Source organism: Eretmochelys imbricata, chromosome 3, assembly GCF_965152235.1.
Source record: "Eretmochelys imbricata isolate rEreImb1 chromosome 3, rEreImb1.hap1, whole genome shotgun sequence".
NCBI lineage: Eukaryota > Metazoa > Chordata > Testudines > Cheloniidae > Eretmochelys > Eretmochelys imbricata.
This window is the reverse complement of record NC_135574.1, coordinates 30,240,191-30,267,656: the sequence shown is the minus strand read 5'-3', so window position 1 is coordinate 30,267,656 and position 27,466 is coordinate 30,240,191. Positions and strand designations below refer to the sequence as shown.

Below are 27,466 nucleotides of genomic sequence, written 5' to 3'. Positions count from 1 at the left end.
CCCAGCAAAAAATAAACTTGTGCTATAGAACAGAAATAAATAAATGTAGAAAAAAAAGTTATAAAATAACAAAGTCAGAACATAGGAAGTATTAACATAAAAAAACACTTAAAGATGCAAGTGCTTAGCTACTAGCATGTTAATATCTGGTTATTTGCTATTTGAACAATAATTTAAGTAGCACAATGTTAGTACATCATTTACTTTAGTTCAGGACAGTAAGTCATAAAAATGCCATTTTTAAAATAAGCACACTTTAGGAGTGAAACTACATTAAGTATGGGGACCAAGGAATGGAGTAGTATGCGGGCAATCAGAACATCAGATAAGAAATTTGTGATTTGCCATGAGATTATATGTAGACATGTTGCAGCTATAGAAGCTGACAAGGAATTCTTTTAAACACCAAAAACATATGAGAATTATGAAAGATTCTGGGATTTTGTATGTGTAAAATATTTCACTGAATCAAGTCTCCTTTCGTGCGGTTTCCCCTTCTGCCACTTTTCCAGGGGCTCACCTCTGTCATCAGGTCCCCAGTTCTGCCTGTCTGTCCCTCTCCTACCCCTCCTTCCACCTGGTTATTCCTCCCTGCAAAAGTTCTCCCCATCCTTCCCTTCCCATTCTGATAGCAAAGAAGGTACAGCTAGGGCAGTGCCTTCAGAAGATGTTATTGAGCACGCTCAGATCGCTGGAACATACTCAGTTGCAGGAAGCAGTGTCTGGCACTACGCCTGAAACTCTTCACTCCCTTGCAAGCTGCACACAGTAGCTAGTCCAGACCAAGCCACCGTTCTCACCAGCAGGGGCTCAGAGCATCGGAGCCTCTTCTCTCATGGAATGAAAACTTCCATCCAGCACAAGGTAAGAGAAACAAAGCAACTGAACGATAGTGTCTGTGTGTGAGCTGGGGAAACGATTTATGCCCTGGGTCTTTTATGTCATTTTTAAGTGATTTAATATGTTGGGTAACTGGGGTCTCTCTAGTGCCTTGTCTCAGAATCTTAAATGTGAGGCAAATGACAACAGTTATATTTTATTAGTAATTACCACAGTGTTCTAGGCTCTGTACAGAACATATAAGTAAATGTTGACTGTGCCTCAAGGAGTTTATACTCTAAGCGCTGATTATGCATTTCTTATGCTCCCCAAATTCCCAAGGAGCTGTGTATGTGCATGCAAATAATTCATGATTAAGCCCTAAATGATCAAACTAGTTATGTCCATCCTAGGACAACCTGTGAAAATGGGCAAAGAAACCTAAATCATGAAGTCCACTGCAGGAAATGCTATTTGAAGGGTCTTTTGAGGTATTTTTATGAAGAAGAAAAAAATCAGCAATCTCTGTGTGACAGAGAGGGAAATTCTCTTCCCATCCACTCCAGCTGTTCCTTTACTCTGAACTGTTTAATAATGTACTTTCTCATTCATCTCTCTATTTTTTTCTGCAGTTTGCATTATTAGTTGCTAAATATATTGTATTTACTGACGTGTTCTTTATGCTGTAGATTTGAGACCAATTAGTGTGGTTTCCCCCAACTCTCTTCTCTGTATATAAGTAATAGAATTGTGGAAATTGATCACTATGGTAGTGGCATTTTCTGACTGCCTGAAAGTTCAGAAAAGGATTTTTTAATTTATTTTACAGTCTACTTTTCCTTTTCTACACGACCACCATGGTACTAAAGTTTTTTAAGAGACTGTGTTTAACAAACAGAAACACATATTACATTTGGATTTTTGCGACCTACAAAAGGTTCACTCTTCCTTCCCAGCCCCATAGATGCTGAAGCCAGTGGGAGTTTTTCATTGGCTGCAATGGGAGCAGGATCAGTGCCTTAAATCTGATAGAGGATGGTGTGCTATCATGGAGATTTATTTTTACAAAAACCTCCTCTCCAGAAACCAGATGAAACAACTCTGGGGGAGGAGGAACTTCTGCTGCCTTTTCATGACATTCAGGAGAAGGTCACATTCAATTTAGGTTTCAAACTGAGGGAGCTACAATGTTCTTTAACTTATTTATTAAGTTAGTCTGGATAATCTCTGTATCTATATAGTGCTTCATTCTACCTGGATTCAGTTCACAGGGGAAATACAGTAACCTTTGCTTGTCTTGTTATTTGTGGCTATAGTAATCAGGAGTGAAGAGAGAGGCTAAAAAGCATGTCGGAGTTCTGGTTAATTTCTGCACCGGGGGATAAAGTAAATCTGCAAGCCCTGGAGAGAATGAACACAGTGACATCCAAAGCCAACCTGTCCAGCAACAATAAATTCCTCATCCCAGACCTCAAGGTAAAAGCAGAAAGAGAGGATAGGGTTTGGGTGGCATAACGAACACAAACAGGGAAATCTTTCTTTTTCTTTATGGGGTACATATATTGGGAAATGGAAGAGAGTTATGCAGGGAGTCCAATGAAAATGGATCTGAGACAGAGATGATCAGGAGAGAAAAAAGAAATGGGTCTTCTGAGGTTGCCTGCATACATTTTACTTTACTGAGAGGATGTCAGCAAGGAGTGGTACATGCCAGGGGTGGCTAAACAATTAAAACTCTACAGATGCTGGTTGATCTCTGTTGCACTCTGCTCACCGTTTACCCATGCGCTTCAAGGTAGTATACCATTACACACAATAGGCTCACTAATGCAATGGGAGTAGTTAGATATATGGATACCCAGGAGTGTGTTAATGACAAACTTGACGAAGAAGAAAATAGAGTCTGTATGATAAATAAAAGGAGTACTTGTGGCAATTGGTTAGTCTCTAAGGTGCCACAAGTACTCCTTTTCTTTTTGCGAATACAGACTAACACGGCTGTTACTCTGAAACCTGTATGATAAATGTTGCTCTGAGGAAACAAAGAGTTGTACACCAAGGTGTGCACATTTAGATATGATAATGAGCTAAATCTCTCATAGATAGATAGATGATTACACTTCAAATTTCAGTCCATTATTCATCCTTATTTTTAAAGCTCTGAGTCTTATTTTGATCTCAGTTCCAGCAGTTCCAGTCACTCCAGTAAAGTCAATGGAGTTACACTAGATTTAGGAACAGATTTTTTGAGGGAGCAATCCAAGTTGACGATGTGCAGCATTTCGAAGGAGAATCTCAGAACATCTGAGAATCCAGCCCTAAATCCAGAGGAACCACTTACCATCTACAAATTGAGTTACTCCAGATTTCTACTGATGTAGTGGAGATCAGAGTCTGGCCTTCTGGCTGTTAAAACACTGAAATGAAAAACAGTTTGTGCAACACAGGACTTCTAGACTGGGGCCAGCTTTTCAAATATATAGTTACCTACTATGAGCAACATCTTCAGCTGGTGTAAATTAGCATAGGTCCCTTGGCTTCAAAGGAGATTAGTTGGTGTAAATTAATAGATCTCCTTTGAAACCAGGGGAGCTAGGCTGATTTACATCAACTGAAGATGTAGCCTATTACTTTGATTACCATATTTTTGCTAATTACACTCCGTAGCATTTTCTTCCACTCAACCCTTCTTCTCTCTTGGTATGACCCTGCAGTAAAGTCCATCATGATGATTTGGCAACATTACAATAATAGATTGAGCAACAGACTGTGATGTCATAAACATAAGATTATGACTATAGTGTGGAATCATACAAAAAGGAGAAGCTGGGCTTGGAGAAAGACACGATCTTCAGTAATAGCAAAGAAAACAGACAAGCATTGCTCAAAAGCATTTCTTTAGTATAAATACTGTTCCTCCTCCCACACCAAGTTTGTTCCTGTGTGTATGTGTTAGTCTCTTAAATGCTTACAAAAATACAGTATTTTATTAGTGAAATGTCCAGCCTATTCTATGTGATGATTCAGGAATGAAAAATAGGAAGGAGGACATCAGTGCATGATCATGAGACTAATGTATGTATTTTTTCCATTTATCATAATGCGCTTTATAGTCCCAAAATCTAAAAAGAGCACCTGCTGCTATTTTCCATTAAGCGAACAAAGTTCTACTAAGTTTGCTGGTTTTATAATTGCTAAAGAGAAGTTGGTGCTGATAAAGCTTTTAAAGCATACGCCTTGCACAGGCTTGTGTACATTTAACTTATTTATGGTCCTTTGCACAGGTGGGGACATTGGATGCTCTTGTTGGTCTCTCAGATGAGTTGGGAAAACTTGATAGCTCTGCTGAAAGGTAAAATAGATGTTATTTACTGCATACAAATGAGAAACGGACGTTGTTTTCACAGGACACAGTGTCCTTGTGTTCATCTACCCTGACTTGTCTAAACCTGGTTCTAGAACTCAACTAAAGTTGATAGGTTTGGCTAGCCTATAGTGGGTCACCACAAATAAGGGGCCAGATTCTACATTCCTTAACCAACAGGCCCACTGAAGTCAGTGGCAGTTTTGTCCAAGTAAGAGCAGCAGGACTGGGGTCCTTGTGCAGAATTTGTTTGAAAGGTAACTCTGATTAAGGCTATAGTACTAGGAAGGAAGCTCCAATGAGAAATGTAGGAGGTTTTTAAAAGCAGGTGCTCCAATGAATAAAGGATTTCTCAAAAGACTCTATTCCCTCCCCGGTAAGAGGCAGGATTTTTCAGGGGAAGGTTTGTCTAGGCAAGAAGTTTGAGTTTTCCAGGAGTCTAATTCACATTCCTCAACTCCTGCCATGCCAACACTGGTCAGATTGTTGAGCCCTTATTTCCGCAGAGGAGCAACATGTACAGAAGCAAAGAGCCATGCTGATCTCATTGGGACTCACCTTAATGAATGAGTGACCGCTCTAAGGTCTGACCTTTGGACCAAATCACACTTGCACACAGAGGGCTGCATGCATCATGAAGGGAGCAGAGAGGTTGCCTCGTTACAAGGCATTCTGTAGCACAGGGCAAGACACACATGCTCACTTATGGGCTAGTCATGCTAACCCTCTTCAGGCTGTTTTCCTAGCCCAGGTACATATTTGCTGCCTGAAGGGATTTTGTCCAGCAGCTGAAGCTGTATGCAGGGCTACCTGTGAGGGGATATGAGGGCTTCTTACAGCTACATCAGGATTAAGCCCATTAGAGCAAACTGATTCCTGGTGTAATTCTCGACTTCAGTGGAGTTACAGCAGGGCTGAATGTGGACCATTGCTTTTAATCATTATATGGTGCACATGCAGTTGTACTTCTTATGGCTGCTTCTCTAGCCTTTTCGCAAAGCAGAAGCTATTTCATGCTTAGTTCAATGATCAGTCCTCACCCGCCATTCCTGTGGTGGCAGAGGGAGTCAGATTTTCTCCCCAGAATCTTTGAAAACCTAGTCACAGCCGTCAATGTCCACAGTGGTGTGGGGTGAAGAGTGGGCAAGAAATGGGGAAGATGGTTTTCACTTTGTAGTCACCAGCGGTAACAATAGGGTACCACTTATCCAAGTGAGCCAGTGGCCAAGTTGCTACATGGTTTGGGTTTGAATGTTTGTCAAAAGCACTTAGGTCCTGATTTTCAGAGGTGCTGAGTATGCACAGCTCCCATCAACTAGAGTGAGTGCTCAGTACTTGTTAAGAGTCAGGCTCTTAGAGCTTGGGCTGTGCACTGGAGTATTTCAGTGTGTGTAGAAATACCAGGTGTCCTCATCCCTCCCCCAGCCCTTCCCTTTGTATGTCATCTCCTTGTGTTTTCCTTGTCTTAACTTAGCTCCAGATTCTGATCCCTTATCAAGTCGCACCTGACTCCACAAATGGTCCCATTGACTTCAGCAGTCCCACTTGTGAAGTAACGTGATATCCATCATCAGCAAAGGGATCAGGATCAGGCCCTTATATTATAAGGTCTTTGGGGCAGGGCCTCAGCATATCTGTTTTGTAAAACTCCTGCTTGTCAGTGGTGCTAAGCAGTACCGAAGAATTAAACTGGTTTAAATATAAGACAGATATGTACAATATCAAAGCAAAGGATGAGCAGAGAAAGATATCAGTGGATACAATTGTGGTAAGGCCTTAGCACAGTGAAATACCAAAAAAAAAAAAAAAGCAAAAAAAAGCACATGTTTTATTCACTATATAAATAGTCCGGTAGGTTTTTGAGACTAGATTGTGTAATCCAAGGGTTAATGTACCAAGCACACTTGCCTCTGTAGAAGTAAACAATGTACAGTTGGTTATTAGTGACAGGCTATGAAAATGAACTGGACATTTACATTCCTGCTCATTGAAAGGAGCTCCCTGCTGAACTGTTGTTAGATAAACAAATGCAAGAAATGCTGGTTAAAGCGAGGCAGCACAAACCTGTCAGCGCTACTTCTCACTAGGACAGCAGAGAAGGGGCAAGAGTTTTCAGGGTCTCTTGTTTCCACATACTTTTATTATTTATTTACACAGCAAGACAGAGTGTTTTTCCATGTCACTGGAAGGCAGTGTTAGGCTCTGTTACTTTCTGATTGCTCACTCCCGATACGTGCCTTTACTCAGGGATTCACCAGCATTTTTGTTCCATGGACCACTCTGTAAGGGTCTGAACACATTCACATCCACTGGTTTCAAAGACTGTTGAGGGTGTTCAACACCTTTTCAGAATCGGTTCCTGAGAGAGATCCTGACATTGACCCCTGTCCTGTCCCCATCACCTATCTCCCCCACACCCCTCTGCACTGTTCAGTTCTCATAATATTTCATCCACATCAATTGAAAAGGAGCTGCAGATCACATACCATTTCCACTGCTCTAACCTTTCCATTAGTATCCTGTGGGCCTATCTACTAACTGCTGTTTAATGCATTTGTTGCCTACAAATCCAGTGCTGGGTAGTTTTCTTTAGGTGATGACATTGCAAACTTCTTTCACATGCAACATATTTGATTCTTCAAGTTCAGGGGTTCTCAAACTTCATTTCATCGCGACCCCCTTCTGACAACAAAAATTATTACATGACCCTGAGAGGGTGGACTGAAGCCTGAGCACTGCCACCCTGGGCAGGTGGGGCAAAGGCAAAGCCTAAGCCCAATGGCTTCAGCCCCATGCAGGGGGCCTGTAACTTGAGCCCCGCCACCCAGAGCTGAAGCCCTCAGGCTTGAGCTCTGGTCCTGAGTGGCGGGGATTGAGCTTTGGCTTTAGCCCTGGGCCCCAGCAAATCTAACGCCAGAGCTAGTGACCCTATTAAAAAGGGGTCACGACCCACTTTGGGGTTCCAACCCACAGTTTGAGAACCGCTGTTCTAGACCATTATAATAGACTACAAGATGGTTATTTTGAGAGAACACAGTTCATAGGTTCTGATTCTTATTACTCAAATAAGAGGCTTCATTGAAGCGTATTTTGCTTCAGTTTTCTCCTTGGCAGTGGAGCCCAGGAGAGTATGACACCAATGCCCAGCAAAGGAGTGGTGAGGAGCCAAGTGCTGCCATCTCTCTCAAGGAGCCAGAGGGAAGAAACCTAGACTAGAGGAAATAGCTGTGTTGCTAGTGAGCTGGAGAAGACAGTAGGGGGTTCAAGGAACTGGACCACTGGCACAAGGCCTCAGCAAGATGGTTCTTTGTAGCCAGTAAGTCTCCAGATCCCTGCATATCTTGTTGAACCTTCCAGTTTAGGAGGCTGGACTTGCTGCTTTTTCTGCAAGGAGGCAAGTGAAGGGGTGGGGTGCGGAAAATCCCCAACAGAAGTAAAATTTGGAGGAAACTCTGTACGGGGAATTCTGCACTCCCCCAGCTACCTCCCATGGATATTTCTGCAGGAGAGGGGCAGTTAGGCTCGTCCCTCTGTGGGACAATACATAGGGGGTGCACCTTTGTCGTACAGTAGGATTTTGGTTTTGTCCTTAGGAAGCTTTTTAAATCTTAGTGAACTACAGAACTTGATTTAGCATCCTATGAAACTGATTTATTTTTGTTCTAGTTGCACATTTGCATTACTTTTTTTATTTCAACCACAGTTACTTTGGAATACTCAATATTTAGAAGACAATCCCTTGACCATCCTTGGAATTTTATGCACACATACATTTTTCTAGGATTAAGTCTTTATGCATCGGTGTTATGAAGTGTAGTAGATGCACATGAGGTCAAATCCTAATCCCAAAGAAATCAATTGCAAGATTCCCATAGGTTTGAATGGGGCCAGATTATAGCCTCGACTAGAGAGTATTTACAGAATACAGTGTATTTAGAAATAAGCAGTGTAGTTATGCAATATGCCATAAGTCTTTTGTTCATCATCATTTGAATTACAAATTAAAAGCCTTGCCTCAGAAATATGTTGAACAAGTACCTCCTTGTTAATCAGATAATTGTTGTAACTGTTTTATCTTCAATTAGATTCTGTCACTAACAAAAGCTTCTCTTGTTACACATAAGCGTAATAAAGAAAGTAGCACAGTACATAGGAGAGGTTATGGAGGACTCGAAAGATAAAGTCCAGGAGAATCTTCTGGCCAATGGAGGTAGGTGCTGTGAATATGAATGTTTTTATTCATTGATGCTTTCTGTATCTACGTTAGAATTTGAACAAGTAGCATTAAGACATCTGTCTTTTTTGTGGGGGAGATGCAGGAAATTCTCTAATACTGTTTTCTAAAACAGATCTTAACCCTGGTCCTACTTCCACCGATGTTAATACAAGCTTTTTCCAGTTTATTTCAGTTTCACTTCCCCTTTCCATTGTCCAGTGTCCATTTTTCATTTAAGAGAGAACTTTTATCAGCCTGGGGAGGGGAATAGAAAAGAAGGTAGGCGTCATTGTCTGACTCATGACCCCTCATGGGCTGCGTGGTTTTGAAAATGTATGGACCACTGAGCCTTAATTTGTTCTGATTGACTATCTGACTGGAATGCTAGTTTGTGACATCAGTTAGCAAAGGCATATATGCCTCTCATTCTCCACTACAATACAGAGAAAGGAGGAACTCTCTGGTAACTACAGCTTTACCTACCTGATATCATAAGTGGACACGTCAGTCTGCCTCAGAGCCAGACCATTAAAAGTCACTTCATCTAATGGAGACTAAGTGCCAATTCTGGGCAGCAGGACAGCGGACATTGTATTTGTATAATACAGTAGTCTCAATACTTCAGGGGTAAGCAGTACTTTAAGCAGTTTTCTGTACCAATAACTTATAATGGTGTTCCTGCTTGATGCATAGGGCAAAAATCCTGCTTTATTCTGTACAGGAAGAGAGAGAGCAGATGAGGGGCTTTTTCCAGGGCATGAACTTGCTACAGTACTGAAAGTGTTTTGAGATGTTCTCTTGAGGACACAGTGTGTGGCCAGGGTACTAGTCTGCCAATTACAGGGCAGGTCCAACTCCAATGCAGCAGTCAGTGGCTGTGTGGTAGCTGGATACACACACATGCTGCTCCTGTTTGGAGTGTGTTCCCTTCAGTCTTCCCTGTGCAATTCTGCCCTAGCCAGCAGCATTTGTACTCCATAGAGTGCTCTTCATTCTCAAAGCACTTTACAAATATTACAATGACCACTCCTCATTGTACCTCTGCAGTAAACATCATTCACATTTTACAGAAGGAGAAATTAAGGTTACAGGCCATGCCCAAGGCCACAGGGAGAGTCTATGCCAAAACTGGAATGAATGTTTAAGAGCTTCTAGCTCCCAGTCTTGTGCTCATATCATTAGCCTATGAGTGTCTCAGCTGTTTAGAAATGTCTGTTCTCCTCATGTTTTCTTAGGCTACCACAGACCTGTAGCGAGAAATCCTTAGATACCAGAGGAATACTTTGGCAGTCATACTCTGTGTGTTCCAATTTTAAACAAGTAGTTTAGCGTTGACTGTTTGCATTGTTTTCTTTCCAAACCCTGTAGGAACAGTGTTGGGGTTTCTCTTTTAGAAAAGCTCCTCTTGCATATAATAAATCTGCATCTGATGAGTCGAACTCTGAAAGTTTAATAATCCCACTTATTATGTTTCAGGACTGAAGAATAAAATGAAGTGTCTAAAGAGTATGTTGAGTATTGGTTGTTGCTGTGTTTTTACAAGCATGCACTTGAGTGTGTTAATGCAAATGATGGGTCTCTCAGTCTGGTTGTAGGGATACAGTGATCAGGTTACGAGGGATTTCTCAAGTAACAACCTCATAGCTCGATCACGATATCCCTATGACTTAGATAACAACAGGTTTAACCCATTGTCTTCTTTTATTTCCTCATTTTGCCCTTTTCCTCTCCTCTTCTAACAGCTCTGCATGCACAACAGACAAATGTGGGAATGAGTTGGCTGTGCAATATTTGTTACAAACGTTTAAGTTCTGATGATTAAGATAATTCATTTCTTTCTTAAACTCAGGCTAGGAGTACTTCAGCCTTTCAAAGACTATTGCGTCTTGCAAAATGGAGTCAGATTTTTGTACACTAAAGAGTTCTCCTTATACATTAGGATGTCATGCATAGACGCCAGCTAACTAATCCTCTTGACACCATCTGAGATAAATATTATCCCCACTTCACAGTGGAAGAAACGGACACCCCAAAATTAAGGACTTGCCCAAGGCCACAGAGCAAGTCAGCATCAATACTATAACACTTGAGCTCCTGCTTCCTACTCCCATTTTCAGCCCACTTGACCATACTGGGTCAAATTCTCTCTTCAGTTACACCCATGCAATCCCATTGATTTCAGCTGGATCGTGTGTGATTGACGGAAATATGGCCCAGACTTTCTGAATTCAGAGAGTTTAAGGCCAGAAGGGGCCACCAGATCATCTAGTCTGATTTCCTGTAAATCATAGGTGACAAAACACCATCCAGCCATCTCCACACCAACCCAGAATTAAACCGAAGTATTTCAGCCATCAGGAGACTAAACTATCAAAATGGCATGTGTGTCTACATGACAGTGTCTTGTCTACATTCATGCAGGGAGGGCTGGGAATAGCACAACACACTGCCTTTTTAGTTTAGCCAACAGACATATGCAGACTTCATTAGGGCAGGAGCCAGTTAGTGTTGGGCAGGTGGGGTACGCCTTTTATAAAAAGCAAAATGAATATGCTACCAGGAACACTAGCCCATCACAACAGCAGGAAATGCCTTCTTGCGGCATAATTATACGAACTTCAAAAGCTAGGGAGTGAAAATAAAGCTTTTCCAAAGGTGCTAGGCCCAAATCTGCTGTCATTTATAGCAACATTGATTCAAGGTGACTTGAAATTCAGTGGAGTTATGCCAGCTTTACAAATTATGTTCTATAGTAGAAGGAGATCAAAACTCATAGGAACAGCAAGAGGGGATAAAACAGGGGTGGAAATACATATGCATTTTGAAGAATTAAACAGTGTGGAATAAAATTATTACAGCTGAGTGACTAATTCACAGCCTTGAAGGATAATAATTTCAATAATTTCCTTGTAGGATTTATCTTATAGCCTGTCTTTTGGCTCTTGGAGTGCCAACAGCAGCTGGATTGTAAGCACTTCAGGGCAGGAAATGTCTCTTTTCTTTGTTTGTACATTGTACCCAGCACAATGAAGCCCCTAATCCCAGGTCAGACCTCAGGTGCTACCATAATATGAATATTTACTACTACTAGCAGTGATTTTCCTCAAGGATTTTTAGTATTTGAATTAATGCAATTTTTTGAGGATCTTTCTCTTACCTTTGGATAGATTCTTTACAGTTTTCTGTAAATATCTGGTATTTTGTATTGAAAGTTTGTGATGGTATTGATATTCTGTTTACTTCCTAGGTGGATAAATGTAATTCATGATCAGGAGGAGGGGCTTGCAGAAGCTCTGGAGCTTTGAATCTCAGGGATGAATAGCAGCTTAATCAGTTTTAGAAGGGGTAATGTGTGGCCCATAAGAGGAAACAAAGGCTTGCCTGGAGTGCCATTCCTACTGAATGAAGTGAGCTGTAGCTCACGAAAGCTCATGCTCAAATAAATTGGTTAGTCTCTAAGGTGCCACAAGTACTCCTTTTCTTTTTGCGAATACAGACTAACACGGCTGTTACTCTGATTCCTACTACAATTAGCACACTACAGGGACAGAGCACTGATTGCCTGGGACACACAAAATCAGTGTGTGCTGTCCCAGCTGCAAAGGTGTGGTAGATTGTTTGGCTCATTTAGTAGCTCTGGTGAGGGGTTTGGGGAATAGTGTGTCCCTGTTGTGTCAAGCAGCGTCCCATCTCAAATTATCCCAGCTCCGAGTACTGTTGCACAACAACTTTGGAAAGACTTAAAGGTCACTTTGGAAGTACTAGTGTGAGTGAAATGCAGACATAAAAAGGGTCAGAGTGACTGTGAAGTTTGAACAAATGCTTGTGGAAGCTTGTGTAGAATTTGCTACATCTATTTACTATCCAAACTAGGCTGATTGACACCGTCAGATCATTCACAGACTATGTGGGTGACTACCAGTGCTCATCTCTTTCTTCTGACCAATAGTATCAAGCTGGATACTATTTTCTCTCCTGCTGCTCAAATGCCGACTTTCTTCCAAACGCTCTTGACTGGCTAACAGACTTGCAGGTTTACAGTAACCAGCTTTCATTAGCGTTGTACCTGCTCTAAGATGATTTTGAAGTCAGTTAACCCAGTGAGGAAAAGTCACACAGAGTGTTCACTTCTGTTGCCACAGAGAGACCCTTGAGGCTATTTTATCATACTCCATAGCATATGGCTGGAACCCATAAGCTACAATAATAAGAGCGTGCATTTCCTCAGGAAGGCAATTCAGTTTGTGTGCATGTTACCTGACCTCCTTCTCCAGGAAAGCTGTCAGAAATGAGTTTTAAGAGGCATCTGAATGTGGGAAGGAAGGTGCTTTGGTGAATAGGTATTGGGGGAGGGGCATTCCAGACATAAAAAAGGAGCAGAAAAGGGGGATCCTTGGCATCACTGGCAGGTTCAGAGATGATGGAGCAGCAGAGAACACAGAAGGGGGCCAGGTTAGATATCTGGGCAGGAACCATGTGATGTGGCGTGCCCAAGGTAAAGAGAACTCTGAATTTAATGTTTTGAGTGTTTTGGCTTGTTTGCCGCAGGGAGGGGGTTGGTAAAGTCTTCTTGGAACTTCTGTCTTCCATGTGTTTTCATGAGCAATTTCCACATCATTAGTTGCAAGTAGCTCCATGTTGTATTCAGGCACACCTTGCCTAGAAACCAGGTTTCAGTTAGGTTTGTCACCTGTAAAGCATTACTTTTCGCTATGCACATGAAAGAAACAAACTCCGAAGTGACTGTAACAGACATCTTACCTCTCCAGCACAGAGGTGCATCCACTGCCTCACTTTCCCTCCAGCTGCTAAGCTGATTTGGCATGTTGGCAATTTGGCCCTTCACCTTCTCAACTAAATCTCTGTCACAGTGAGCAGAAGGGAGCCTTGTATAGTCCTGCCCCTTTTCCCAATAGGCCTTGTTGTAGGCTGTAGTCATATGATCCTTCTGGGGAACTACAGGGTCCCAGAATGCCTGTCCTCAAAGGCCAGAACTTGGAGTAGGGATGGGCTGGACCCCTTGCCTTTCCACCTTGTAACACCCACATAAGTGCAGCCTGCCTCCACACAGAGCATGCAATATAATAAACATTAATGTGCTCTTAACAGGCAAAATCCTCAACCCTGCAAACAGGGCCGGGTTAAGGTTATGAGGGGCTTAAGGCTAATGGGAGGGAAGGGCCTAAGTATGAATTACATATTGCAAAAAAAATTATGAAGTCATCAAACATTTATCTACACACATATTTATATATTATTTATTTCTGTAAAATTAACAAGTTTATTTTACTCTCATTACACTCAATTCTTCAAACAGATACTTCTGAGTAAGAGGTAGCATGGGGGATGCTATACTGTCCTTTTCTTAGGCCTCTTTCCTCCGAGGTAGTGGAGGGCCTCATCTGTCTGAGGATGAAAACTGCAGCATTCCCCATCCTGCTCACCTCTTTCAACCTGGTGCTTCTATTCTCAGCTCTTCACATGGCACAGTGCAAAGCCAAGCCCTGAAGGTGTTTCCCCCAAGCATGGACTCTACACCACACACCCTGTCTTACTCTGATTGCAGTCTAGGAGGCAGCCAGCTTTTATTATGTATAAAAAAAACTACGCAGGTGTAAAATCCACTGAGTAGAGGAAGTAGTCGTGGGGAAATTACATTGGGATTGTATTTTAGGCTGTCTTGCTCTAAAAACTGCCTCCCAATGTTGCACTGGCTGAGGACAATGAATTACTGTTTTCACATTGAACCCAAATATTATTTGTGGGATGATACCAGTTTGTGGGTCCTTTCCCCTGACTCACAGCCTCCTGCAGGCACCTATCTGTTCCCTGTAGGTCTCACTCCCCAGGTCCTCTGCTGGCCTGCTGGGGCCTTTCTCCAATATATGAACTTCGAGCTTCCTAGCCTACAGGGTTACAGTCCCAGACCTGCTGCCTGAATACTGAAGAGAGCCTTTGTCTTCCTTCTTGTCTCCAGCCTCCTCCCTCAACTCAGGCTGCCCATTATATTCCAGTAGGTCCAACTCTGAGGCCCAATCTTCTACCATGTGATCACAGGACTTATTCTCTTCTGTTGGGAAGGCAGGCTGAGCCTGGCACAGGGTGCAGCCAAACCCCAGATCCCTTAAAGGGCCAGCTCACCCCATGACAGTCCTACAATAATTTCTAAAGGTTGCCTGAACTTTTGATGGGACACGGTAGAATTCTAATGTAGCATCATGGTCTTGTCACGTCATGACACAACCTGAGGACATGTGAGCTTATCACATCGGACAACCTTGCATAAAGACAACCCTACACTGACGTAACATCAGTGTACAACTTTTCTGGGTTGACTTATGCAAAAAATTGCCTGTTTCATAACAGCATTTGACATATTGATGAGCAAAAACATTCATTTGGTTTTGTAATGTCTACTCAACCTTTGATGGTAGCGGACACTAACGATCACTGTTTTCAAAGAGGTGCATCATGGCAAGAATCTTTTTCGCTAGCTGGGAGTCACTGGTAAATTTCTGCCCCATCACAGGAAGGAGTAGAGGCTCCCATTTCTCAGTTTCAGAGTGACTCATTCATGGGGGCTGTATGCGTAACAGAATTTGCTGTGAATTTCTGACTTTGGGTCCTGGGATTGATTTATTCTTTCGTAGAAACACTGTTGCACAGCTTTGCTTCCATTAGCTTGGGAACTCTGAGTTTATGCTTGCACTGGTACACTGTCAAAGCCAAATCAGGAGTTTCTTGCTCAGTTTTGACTCACTCCTTATTCAGGTTTGACTTCAGGAGGAGTCTGACAGAGTCAAAACTGAGTAACAGTATCAGCTGTATCAGTAGCAAATTGGGTGAAATACTTCTCTCAATGCAATTCCATTAACTCCAGTGTTTGCCCGAATGATATCAGCTCCTACTGATATGATTATAAACTTCAGCCACACTTTAATAATCAAAACTGAGGTGTGTTTCATGAGCATATTTGCCTCAAATGAGAATGACTGCAAAATCTGATACTGTTGAATATCTTTTTGTCCAGAACAGGCACAGCTAATTTTATAGTGACTCTAGTTTGGTGATAGATACTAATGCCCCGATCCTCAAAAAATATTTTCCACTGGAAGTTAGGTGTTTGAATATTGTTGAGGATCTGGGTCTAATTGATTGGGAACAATTTACCTCAGTGAGGATGTATGACTTGATTATTAATTAGTTGGGCCTGTGCTACAAAGTTTAATTCTGGATCTGAACTTTTTCCAAGTTTGGGGAAAGCGGGGGCTGCAGGGGAGGATCTTGAGGGTTTTTTAGAGTTGTGCTTCTGGTTTGTGAAGTTCAGATCTGGTGCGGAGCTCTGGGGTCATTCAGAAGTGGGATTCTGGGTGAGCCCCTCTCTAATGTTAATGAAAGGTATGGCTAGTGAAGCAAGTGGAGAATAGCTCCCAAAGTTGTATTTTACTTTCAGTTTTTGAACATAGTGTAGTGGATTTCTCAGCTTGCTTGTTTCATACATATATTTGTATCTTTTCAGTTGACCTAATTAGTTACCTGACCCGGTTTGAGTGGGACATGGCCAAATATCCCATAAAGCAGCCACTGAAGAATATTTCAGAAGCATTAGCAAAGGTAAATCGTACTCACCGACTTCTAAAAAGACATCCAAATGGGAGTATCATGCTGTTGCAGTTCTCAGGGCTAGTATCAGTGTCTGGTCCTTCCCCTGTCAGAGTCAATGGAGCTTTGCCATTGAGTTGAGTAGGAGCAGAAGCGAACCGTTTGTACTGAAATAGTCAGTGTGATGTTTTCATTATGAAATAATGCTGGTGAAATCTACTCAGAATAATATATGGTGAAACCTACTCATGTCACAGGAGGATGACAATGTGCCTTAACAGCTCTTCCTGTAGGGTTGCCAACTTTCTAATCACACAAAACCAAACACCCCTGCCCCGCCCCTTCTCTGAGGCCCCCTCCTTCCCTAACTCTTCCCCACCTTCACTCACTTTCACCAGACTGGGGTAGGGGGTTGGGGTGTGGGAGGGGGTATGGGCTCTGGGCTGGGGGTGCAGGCTCTGGGGTGGGGCTGGGGATGAGAGGTTTGGGGCACAGAAGGGGCTCTGGGCTGGGCCAGGGTGTTGGGGTGTGGGGGAGGTGAGGGCCCCGGCTGGCGGTGTGGGCTTTGGGGTGGGGCAGGGATGAGGGGTTTGGGGTGCAGGAGGGGGCTCCAGGCTGGGCCAGGGGGTTCGAGTGTGGGTTGGGGCAGGGGATTGGGGTACGATGGGCGGGGGGGGCGGGGTTCCTGGCCACGTTTACCGTGGCTCCGAGGAATCGGTTGCCAGGGTCCCTTTTTGACTGCATGTTCCAGTCAAAAACCAGATGCCTGGCAACCCCATCTTCCTAGAATATTTTTATATAAGCTTCCTACTGCTTTAATCTCCTTTATTATAATACTTTTGTTATTATTATATATTACAATGTTGTTGTCCATATGGAAAATATTGTATTTTTTTCCTACAGTATTCATGGCTTTACATTAAATCAAAACACATGCAGGATGGATGAATTATTTACACTGTAAACTTCTTGGGGCAGGAGCCATCTGCTATTTTATATCACTATACTGCCTAGCACAATAGGGCCCAGATCATGGTTGAGGCCTAACGCATTGGATATAATGGGAGGGAGGTGAAATGGAGAGAGCATGGAAACAATGAATTCTGTTCACAACCACTTTTCCTATAGTTATTTTCTTAAACCCAGGTGAAGCTACCTCTTTGCAAGTGTAACACCTTTCATTAACAAACATGCCATCTGATAACTCTCTTACTTGTGCTGGTGGATGCACTGAAAATGTCATGAAAATGTACCTGTAACGAATTTAGCATTTGGTCCACCTCCAGGCATTGTGCTACTTATTTGACAGCACTGTTGACTTTGTAAACGTAAATGCAGTCAGTTTACATCAGTTGCATTTTTGCTTTTGTATTTAGCAAATCACACAAATAGAAACAGACCTGAAGTCACGAACAGCAGCGTACAACAACATTAAAGGAAATTTGCAAAGCCTGGAAAGAAAAACTGTGTATGTACAGTATGTGCCTGTGTATGTTGAGTGTTTGTGCTGGGGTGTTGTTTGTATGTATGTACTTTCCTGCCCACTTTATAAAAGTGTACATGTTCTGACAGGAATGAGTATCAGGAGTAATTGTCAGAAGTGCTGAGTGCTCACAGATCTAGCGGAAGTTAAGTGAGAATGGGGATGTCCAGTACCTCTTAAAGTCAGACCAATAGATTCCTTCTCTTTGCTTCGGCTAAAGTTCACAACTCTTATCTATAGAGGCAATGTGACTGACTTGCTTTGTAATGCATCAAAACCTAATATCATTGCATTTGTTCTGAGCATATCGCATAGTATCAGCAATAAGAGATGGGGACGTTCTACTAAGTCAACCAGTGCAATCCCATGCGATGCAGATTGTATCCTATACTTGGTTATAGAAGTCACATGCAATTGTGTTTCCATTATTTCCCCTGGGAGACCATTACACCGCTGTCTGCATCTCACTGATGATCAGCCTTCCCATTCTTAATTTCATCCTGTTACTCATAGCTACCCCCGCTTGCTTTTGTAAATGTTCTCTTTCCTCTCGTCACTGGGTTAAATAAGTTCACTCTTTAAACATGTTGAGACTATTATAAATATAAGGTATGTTGGGTTCCCTTGATTCACTACTTTTGTAATTTTCCTTAAACAAGCAATGAGATTTGACTGGCCAGCTCCATTCTTTTTAAATTCAAGTCTGCTTTTATCATCTCCCCACTGCCAATGGGAGTTAGAAAATCCTAGGTAAGGTGAATTTTAAGCAACCCATTTGAGAAGAAAACATCTGTAAACAGAACTTTTGGCGCATCTTAGAGAGTGCCAGGCAAACCCACTGTCAGTGCCAACACAAGTCTCAATGCTAATGTGAGCTCGCCTTTCCTGTGCAGGTTCTCTAGTTCCATAAACAGCCTCACAGCTGCCACTCCACACTGCTGGGACTGTTCCCAGGGAGCTGAACTGTACCAATGAAAGTTACCCAGGCCCTGTGGGAGGGGAAGTAGGGCTCCAGGAATGGAGAAAAGTGCCACATGCAATGTAGCTTAGCACTTTGGAGAATGGTTAGGATGAGAAGTAGCCAGGCATTTTTCATCTTAGTGGGTTTTTTTGTTAGTTTGTTTTATTTCTGTCAAAACCAAAATGTTAGCAGGAACTGGTCTGTTTCAATGCATTTTTTCGACACAAAACATTTTTGAAAAAAAGGTTTTGAAATTGTTGAAATGTTTCATTTTGGCATGTTTGAACAATTCCGGTTTTCCATTTGAAATGCCCTTTTGCTTTGAAATGTAAGCTAATTATAGTAAAATAGAACACAATCAAAGTCTTTTGGAGTTTCAGTTCACAAAAATTTGAGATTTTTGACTTTTTATCCAGATTTAGGATGTGAAAATTTTTCAAAATCTCAAAATTTTTGCTAGAAAGAGAAAAACTGTTTCCTGCCTAGTTCTATTTAGGATGCAGCCCCCTGCCCCCCATTGCAACAAACTGGTGGATTAGCATCTTCCCTCCCCCAACGCCCTCTTAATTGTTTGTGGCATACGCTGGCAGGGTTACTCTGTCTCTCCTTTTGGGTCTGCATTCTTTATTCCCTTCATGCCTCTCTCCTTCCCCCCCCTTGTGCTTTTGCTTTTTGTTTTATATTCATGTTTGTTCACTTGAGTTTTGCTGTGCTCCCTGGGTCTTTCCTCCCAGCCCCAACTCAGCAGAAGAGCACTTGCCGCATGGGACAGAAGATACCCATGGGTGGCTAAGTGGAGCTGGGACAGATGCTCCCAGACTAGCTGTCCCCTCTCCAATTCCTCAGAGGGATTGACCTCCAGTATGGGAAAGACAAGGCGAGAAATAACATGGCTGTGGTGGTTCTGTTTCCAGTTATATATTGAGCTGTAATAAGAGATGAAGCAAAAATATGAAGAACCTTAATGAAGGGTATAGTGAAAGCTTCAGTTCTACTCACCATCACAGACTCAGGGGCATGGAGGGTGTCTTTCTATACAGTATGTCCTGGCAATGCGGAAGGGCTGAAGGGCTTCTCTACACAAAACTTATACTGCTTTAACTAGACCTAGTTAACGTGGTACAACACTGCTAGTGTGGGCACGGTGGTACCGGGGTAATAAATATTCCCACATGAGCAGGGGAATAAACTAAACTGATATAAGGCAACTTTATATTGGTATAACTGAGTCCACACTAGGAGTTGTACTGGTATAACTCATGTAAGAAATCTCACCCCCTTACCAAAATAGATATACTAGTACAAAACCTGTGTGTAGGCGAGGCCTTTAGACATGTCAGATCTGGAACGTGCATTCCTCAGTATGTAACACTACTTCGCAGTTAGCTGTATAGCACTTGACATTTCCCAAGTGCTGTAGTCACCTGTATATGCTCCAGTCATGATTCTTTTCTTCTGATTTGTTTTATTTTAGGGGAAATCTGTTAACTCGTACTTTAGCTGATATAGTGAACAAAGAAGACTTTGTGCTGAATTCAGAATATCTCATCACTCTTCTCGTTGTAGTTCCAAAGTAAGATAAACTCATGTCTTCCCTTTCGGGGAAGGAGGGAGAGAGACAGAATGCAAGTGTGTGTGGTTTCCTTTTAAGAGGGAGGGAGGTAGTTATGAAAGTCACAGTCACAAAGTTTGGATATAGGGTTTTGGTTTGGGCCCATCTCTAAGAGTATGTCTACATGACAGCGGCTCAGCTGTGCTGCTGCTGTGTTGCACTGTGTCTACATAGTGTAGACACTTCCTACATTAACAGAAAAGGGTTTTTTCCCCCATCCATGTAGTTAATCCACTTTTCTGAGAGGTAGTAACTAGGTCAATGTAAGAATTCTTCCATCGACCTAACCACATCTACACTGGGGGTTAGGCTGATGTAACTACATTGTTCAGGATGTGAAATTTTTCACATGAAGCTAGGTCAGTCTAATTTTTGAGTGTAGACAAGGTCTAAGATACATCTAGGAACTACATAAACGTGCAATGCACATGTCACAAGTCATGCCAACTGAGAGCCCATTAAACCTTTATACCAACCCCCATCATCATGGTTTCTTTAATGACACATTGTACAGAAAAGTTATTTTAAGAAACTTTTTGAGAGTTTAAAATACTTTTACTGGGACTATTTAAAAAAAACAACCCTGTACCTGTAAAGCTGTGTGTGACACTTTGGGGTTTCCCCCAGACAGTATGGGGTTGTGTCACCATCTGCCCTGGAAACCTAACCGCTTCTGTGTTGGCTCAGAGCCCTGGTCCCAGCAGCCTGCTCGCGGCACCATGGCCTCATCCTGGCTTCCACCAGCCTGATTACTCCTTGCAGGGTGACCCAAGCAGCCCTTCCAGTCCTGGGTCTCCTCAAACACATCTCCTCTGCAGTGCTCAGCCCCTCTCACTGTAGCACTCAGTTTGCTGCTCCTTTAAAGAAACAGTGCCCAGCACCAGCTATTAGTTTGGCTGAGGTTTTTACCCCACATTTGGAAATAATGCACTGAGACGGGTGTGTAATAAAACAAGATCAAGTTTGTTAACAAAGCACATGCAGCAGTGTTATAGCTGTGTCGGTCCCAGGTTATTAGATAGCCCAGGTGGGTGAGGTAATATCTTTTATTGGACTAACTTCTGGTGGTGAGAGAGACAAGCTTTTGCGCCACACAAGCTCTCGAAAGCTTGTGTCTCTCACCAACGGAAGTTGGTCCAATAAAACTATTACCTCACCCACCTTGGTTCTTTAACAAATAACAGACATTTAAGCAATCCCCAGTAGAAGGCATTGAGATAGGAATGGTTACAAACGAACAAAAGTAAAAGTATGCCTCTAAGACTAAAACCTAACTTAATGAACTAGTTTTCTCGCCATGGTTATTCTTCCAGCATGGCTGGCCAGTTCTTAACCAGGAGCCAACAGAGAGCTCAAAGCACTCTGTTCCTTTGTCTCAGCAGGAGAAGGATGCCAGAATGGCTCTCTCTTTGCTTATATCCTCAAATTTTATCTTTCTTTTCAAAGTTAGGAAGCCTTCCTGGGGGGCTCAGCTTGGTATGTCCACCAAGGAGCTGACACCATCTTAATATTTGCAGTCTCCTCCCACTGTCATGACAATTAAGTGGTTATCTCCCCCACTCGCTAGTTTGGTGGCTTTGTTCACCTGCTCTGTAAATGCATTTCCATGGTCTCTCTTTGCTCAATTTACACTGGTGATATATTCAAGCCAGCTGGAAGCACATTCCTTAGTCTAGGGCTGGGTGCCTTAAGCCCTGCCTGCCAAGCGCAGTTGAAGAACATAGTTCCAGCACACATTTATAATTCTTTATCTGCTAACTGCACATACCCTGTGCAAGCATACTAATTGATCAGTGAGTTAGCTTTCCAGTGATATATTGCGAGACACCTTTTAAATAAACATGACGGTGGGTGGTGGGTGTACAGGCCAGCTGAGACTCAGTGCTTCACCTGGGAGCCCCTGGCCCTCTGGCTTTAGGATGCTCTTAGTGGCACATTAAGTGCATCTTTTTACCATGCTGCCAACTGGCCAAGGCTCAAAGGGAGGGGAAAAATCATTCTAAAAATACCTTGTCTAAACATCAAAATGTCACTGTGTATAGTCTGTTATCTCAGGCCCTTCCAGGGTGGGCTAGGAGTAAGTGTTGGGTCCCTTTGGGAAGCTGGGAATCTCCCCTCTCCCATGGGATAAAGCTGCTGCTTCTAGACCTTCAAGGCTGTATGATGCCAGATTTTAAAGTTGTGCTATTTTGATATTTAGAAAAACCATCACTGGAAACCTTGGTCATGCTGGGCCTCCAGCTAGAATAACTGGGTGGAGGAAGTGGGGAGGAATGCCACATGTGAGGGAATGAGGAAATGTGTGCTGGCAGGCTGATTTCTTATTCATTGATTTATTTAATGGCTGCAGTTTGAAACAGCTCTAGAGTTTGGAATGTTAGAATAAATCCTGGTGAAAGAGCTTCATTGGCAGGTGATGTGGTAATAGACTTTTGATAAGTTAATTTATAATATGCCCCGTGCAGCCTGGCATTGGCTATCACATACCCATGTATATACTTAGTAAAAATGTTTGCGCTTTTCCGTTACTTAATGCACTTTGTTTTGTGTTGCCGACAGATCAAACTATGCACAATGGCAAAAAACATATGAATCCCTCTCCGATATGGTAGTGCCTCGATCCACAAAGTGAGTGACATTCCTGAACTAGCTCCCCTGTTTGCTCCTGAGATCTCTGTGCTGTTTTCATCTTAATCCTTTGAAGTCCCTGGCTTGCAAAGGGAATAGTGCATGTAACAGAAGAGCTCCATGAGACTGTATGGAGCGACACTATCCTCTCAATCTCATTGTTGCTACTTCAATCCCTGATTAAAATGGAAGCTGCTTGGTTGTGGGAAAGTGCAGATGAATGAAAATGCTTATGTGAGCTATTTTACAATAACCTTGCTTTTCTTTTGAAATGTCTAGTGTTTCAGGTCTCTCTCCTTTTACCTTGACACCTGACTACTCAACAAACCATTTATTTTGCCTGCTATTGTTATGAAAATAGAGGAACACGTTGTTACAATAATATGGGTCAAGTTCTGTCCTGATGTAAATAGGCACATCATTAAAGCCAGTGGAGTTACAGACACTTACACAAGTGCTGCCATTTAACTGTTTCCTGATTGGGGATGGGTTAATTCAGCTTCCAAGATGTCTCTTGTAGCAGCAAAAGCCTAGTTAACCCTTACCCTGTTGGACTTACCAGGAAGTAAAAGTTCCAGTGGATAGCCAATAGCAGGAAAGTGTAGATCATGGCAGAAGAGAAGGTCCAATCCAGAGATGAAAGGCTTGGAGATGGAAGATCAGGAGGGAAGGAACCAATGGGAGCAGGAGAAAGTGGAGAAGGGCAAGTTAGGGAGTGGGCAGGAAGGGGGATTGTCTGCTACTTCCTGTCTCAAAAATATAGGTGGAGAGAAAGGAAGAAGAGGGGCAAACAGGAGCCAGAAAGAAGGAACAATAGGAGAGAAGCAAACAGACACAGACACCCACCCCCCTGGAAGGGTTCAGAAGTTTGGTCATAGGGGGCCTAGAACTGAAAGCCCAGTCCTGCTCCAGCAGAAATCAATGAACATTTTGCCGTTGCTTTCAGTAGCAGCAGATCTAAAAAAGTTCATGTTATCATTCAGTTTTGTAAATGGAAAAGAGAATTGCAACAGAAACCAGGTAATCAAAGCACAGGGCATCCTCTACGCTTGGTCACTGCAGTGCATTTCCTTCCTGCAGAATGATTGCTGAGGATGCGGAGGGAGGACTCTTCACTGTGACACTGTTTAGAAAAGTGATGGATGATTTCAAAGCCAAAGCCAGAGAAAACAGGTACTGTAGTTACTGAATAGCTCCTGCAGAGTGGGCCAGCCTCACATGGTTGCTCAGGGTGGGGAGAGGATGCAGGGAGCCCCTGCCCTGCATGAAGCAGGAGCCAAGCACAACCAGAGCCTTTACACTTCTCTAAGTGCAAGGACTGCTCACGTCTCTTGCTGCTGCTGGCTCTAGATTCACTGAGAGCAGGGAAACCCAGCAGGGTCTGTCCTATGTGGGGTGAATGTACACGGCATTCTCCAAGAGTGGCACAGGCACAGCAGTTGTCCACAACCGCCGCTCCTGGTGCTGCCCGCCTAAGGCACAATGTGTCTGGGAGAATAACTCCTGCTATGCTGAAGTGACTCCACATTGCTCTGGGGTAACAGCACCATTCAGCATGCTGTATGGTATTGGCTGGCAATTTAGAAATGCATATTATTCCAGAAGCGTATGACAGATGACTAGGCAAGTTACATGAGTGGCAGCTATTACAAGCCAATATATTTGTTTTAAGGTTCATGGTCCGAGAATTTTATTTTGATGAGAAAGAACTGAAATGTGAAAAGGAAGAAATGATTAAATTAGCTTCTGATAAGAAACAACAATATGTAAGTAACAAGTAACACTTTGATTTGACCTTCTAGTGACTGATTTGGCCCTCATCACTGTAGTATCTCAGCAGCTCACAATCATAAATGGATTTTTAGCTCACAGCGTCCCTGTAGGGTAGAAAAATCTCTTTTATACAGGGGGAAAACTGAGGCACAGGGTCGAGTCAGTGACTTGCCACTCAAGGTCACTCAAGCTTGTGGACGAGCCTGGAACCCTGTCTAGTGCCCCATCCATTAAATCATCCTTCCTACCCTACAGGCCCCCAATCATAAATGTGAATGGTTCAGAATTAGCACCAGTATCACTGCTTCCAAAGCAAGGTGAGAAACCGCAATGTTACTCTGTTTATTGCCATAGGGGCCACTACTGCGCTGGCTGAAAGTGAACTTCAGTGAAGCATTTGTGGCTTGGATTCACGTAAAAGCCCTGAGAGTTTTTGTTGAATCTGTCCTGAGGTAAGTGGGCAAATATGCAGAAGTTAAAACGAGCGGTTTATTTTCCTGTAGCAGTGTTCAGACAACTTTAGAGGGCAAGGTTCACCACTTTAGAGTTAGGAATTGCTAGAGCCACCAGCACATATAAAATTTAGATGACTGAGAGGAACAGCACTGTTGCTTGAAGGAGGCAAAAGGGTGAAAGTCACTATTCAAGTGTATTTACAGGGGAGGAGTAAAGTGAAGGCTACAGTGGGGACAGAACATGTTGTTTAATCAACTTTAGACTTCACAAGGGTGCTCCCATGCACTGTGATCAGGTGATGAGACTGCACAAGGGAAAGACACTCTGCACTGGTGGAGAGGAGTGAGCTGGTGAAGACAGGCTGATAGGAGATTGGAGAAAGAGGAGGAAGAGTTCCCAGAGAGTTTTGAAAGGAATGCAAGAGCAAAAAGTGTACGTCTGTGTATTTAAAGGTACGGCCTACCGGTGAATTTCCAGGCAATGCTGCTGCAGCCCAGCAAGAAGTCTGTAAAACGCCTGAGAGATGTTCTAAATGCAGTCTTCAAACACCTGGACGAAGTAGCAGCAGCAAGTATATTGGATGTATGTGTTCAGGCTACTGCATGAGAGACTATTGCCATTAGTTCTGAACAAGACTATAGTTGCAAGACTTTGTATCAATTTAATTAAAACCAGTGCTCAGGAAGCAGATCACATAGTACCTCATGCTCCAGGGTTTAGGCCTATCTCAAGGGGCTAGGAGATCTAGTGTGAGAGGCCTAATGGGATGTTTCATACACCTCCCTCTGAAACATCTGGCCACCATCGCGTGTTGGATCCAGGGTGGCAATTCCTGTGACCAAAAAGCCCCCCTGGTTTCTCCCCAGCCTCTGTTGGCTATTCCTAAGCAATATTTACAAAAACCTCACTTTCTTCTAATGGAGGTGAGCACAATCCCATAGTAGGGAGCAATTTACAGACAAGTGGCTAGTAGGAATCCACCCTGGAGGGTGGAGGAGGCGAAGAATTAGTTTTGAACAATTAAAAAAATTTATAAATAATAATAAATAATTTATAAATACTTCAAAAAGAATCCACAGTCAGAACTGAGCATGACTTCTCAGACAGAAAGCTTTGATTAAAGCAAATGTAGGAGTATGTTCTGTTTACTGACAGGGATGTAAAAACACAAGTGATCATATCTCAGAATAGAGTTTATTTCTAGCACCTAAGTTACTTTGTCTCCTTTTGCAGATGAGCATGGACATTCCTGGTTTACAACTGAGCAATCAAGAATACTATCCTTATGTCTATTTCAAGATCGACCTCAGTCTTCTTGATTACAGTTAATTAAAAAAAAAATTTTTAGACAAAAAAATCAAGCTTGACTTACTCATGTGCAAGTCCCCAGTGTCCCAGTAGAGTTATGCTCTTCAGCCATTAACAATCAAATTAAAATGCAGGCACCTACTTAGCTGGATAATTTTATTAGAATTCTTTTGCATCTGTAGGACAGTAATTTAAAGCAGTCAATCTACTCCACTTTGAAGGAAAGTGTTTTACTATTTTATAGTCTCTTCACTTTGTATGGTTAGAAACATGCTTCACAAGTAGGTAGTTTTTATTTATTTATTTAGTAAGTTACAAAGAGGGGATCATCATTTTTACTGGAATTTAAAATAAAATCAAAAGTTAAAGTAGTCTGGTGGGTAGTGGGTTAACTAGCAATGTACAATCAGGTTTTTGTAACAGATTTCTTACTAATCCAACAGAAAGGGAGGAAATCCTGCTCTTAACCTTAAAACCAGATGGAATAAAATTTTCAAAGGCTCCAAGTGCCTAAGTCACTTTTGAAAACACAACTTTAGAGCCCAAGGGCTTGCCTACACTTCAAATGCAGCAGCACAGCTATGCCGATGCAGCTGTGCCATTGCAGCACTGAGCGGAGATGCAACCTCTGTTGACAGGAGAGCTTCCCCCGTTGGTGTAGGTACTCCACCTGCCTGGGAAGCAGATGTGTCGATGGGAGAAGCTCTTCCGTCGACCTAGCGCTGCCTGCAGTAGGAGTCACAGAGGCACTTTAAAAAATTTTATCCCAGATCCTTTAGTTAGAATTTAATCATTACTGAAGGCCAGCATGAATCATCATCCATAGCTGGTACAGTCCATCACCTTGTCAGCGTGAAAGACTCTTTAAAGACAATATTGGGTTGGGGGTAGATTTGTAAAATTACTATTGTGAAAAGGAGCTTTCAGCTGTGCCATCTCCTTCTCTCATACACAGGTCAGTCCCATGTACAGTAATTTTGCTAGACATTGATACAAGAGGGGGCCAGCCGCAGAATAATTTGAGTACCTTTCGCCTTTTTATAATATTGATTTTACAAACAGCAGTAATTATACCAAACACCACAAGTGTAACCACCCCTGGGGTGAAACAGTAAGTATTTTAACAGTGTAAGTTGGGAAGCAAAGAACACCAGATCCAATGGAAAATGCAGGGGACATTTAAGAAGGCAGAACATAATCACCCAAGTTGGAATTGGGCCAGGATGCTGGACATAACACCTGGA

At 42.6% G+C, this 27,466-nt stretch overlaps 1 protein-coding gene across 2 annotated transcripts; it reads left to right on the top strand.

Annotated features, from left to right (window-relative positions):
* Nucleotides 1–2,166: 2,166 nt before the first annotated feature.
* ATP6V1C2 (ATPase H+ transporting V1 subunit C2) lies at nucleotides 2,167–26,401 on the top strand. Of its 2 annotated transcripts, XM_077812522.1 has the most exons (13): nucleotides 2,167–2,295; nucleotides 4,104–4,171; nucleotides 8,308–8,393; nucleotides 9,876–9,905; nucleotides 15,919–16,013; nucleotides 17,378–17,469; nucleotides 19,920–20,018; nucleotides 22,617–22,685; nucleotides 23,766–23,858; nucleotides 24,358–24,451; nucleotides 24,813–24,910; nucleotides 25,367–25,496; nucleotides 26,148–26,401. In XM_077812522.1, the coding sequence occupies exons 1-13, from the start codon at nucleotides 2,167–2,169 to the stop codon at nucleotides 26,241–26,243; spliced, it is 1,179 nt and encodes a 392-aa protein (XP_077668648.1). In that variant the 3' UTR covers nucleotides 26,244–26,401. The 2 variants fall into 2 exon arrangements, with proteins under 2 accessions (XP_077668648.1, XP_077668647.1); XM_077812521.1 differs by lacking the exon at nucleotides 9,876–9,905.
* Nucleotides 26,402–27,466: the final 1,065 nt, after the last annotated feature.

What these genes read in the sequence shown, in the direction of transcription:
- ATP6V1C2 (XM_077812522.1), top strand. Translation starts at nt 2,167, where the DNA reads ATGTCGGAGTTCTGGTTAATTTCTGCACCGGGGGATAAAGTAAATCTG. An exon ending in TCCTCATCCCAGACCTCAAG is followed by an intron (nt 2,296 to 4,103) that starts GTAAAAGCAGAA and finishes TCCTTTGCACAG; the next exon opens with GTGGGGACATTGGATGCTCT. An exon ending in CTTCTCGTTGTAGTTCCAAA is followed by an intron (nt 20,019 to 22,616) that starts GTAAGATAAACT and finishes TGTTGCCGACAG; the next exon opens with ATCAAACTATGCACAATGGC.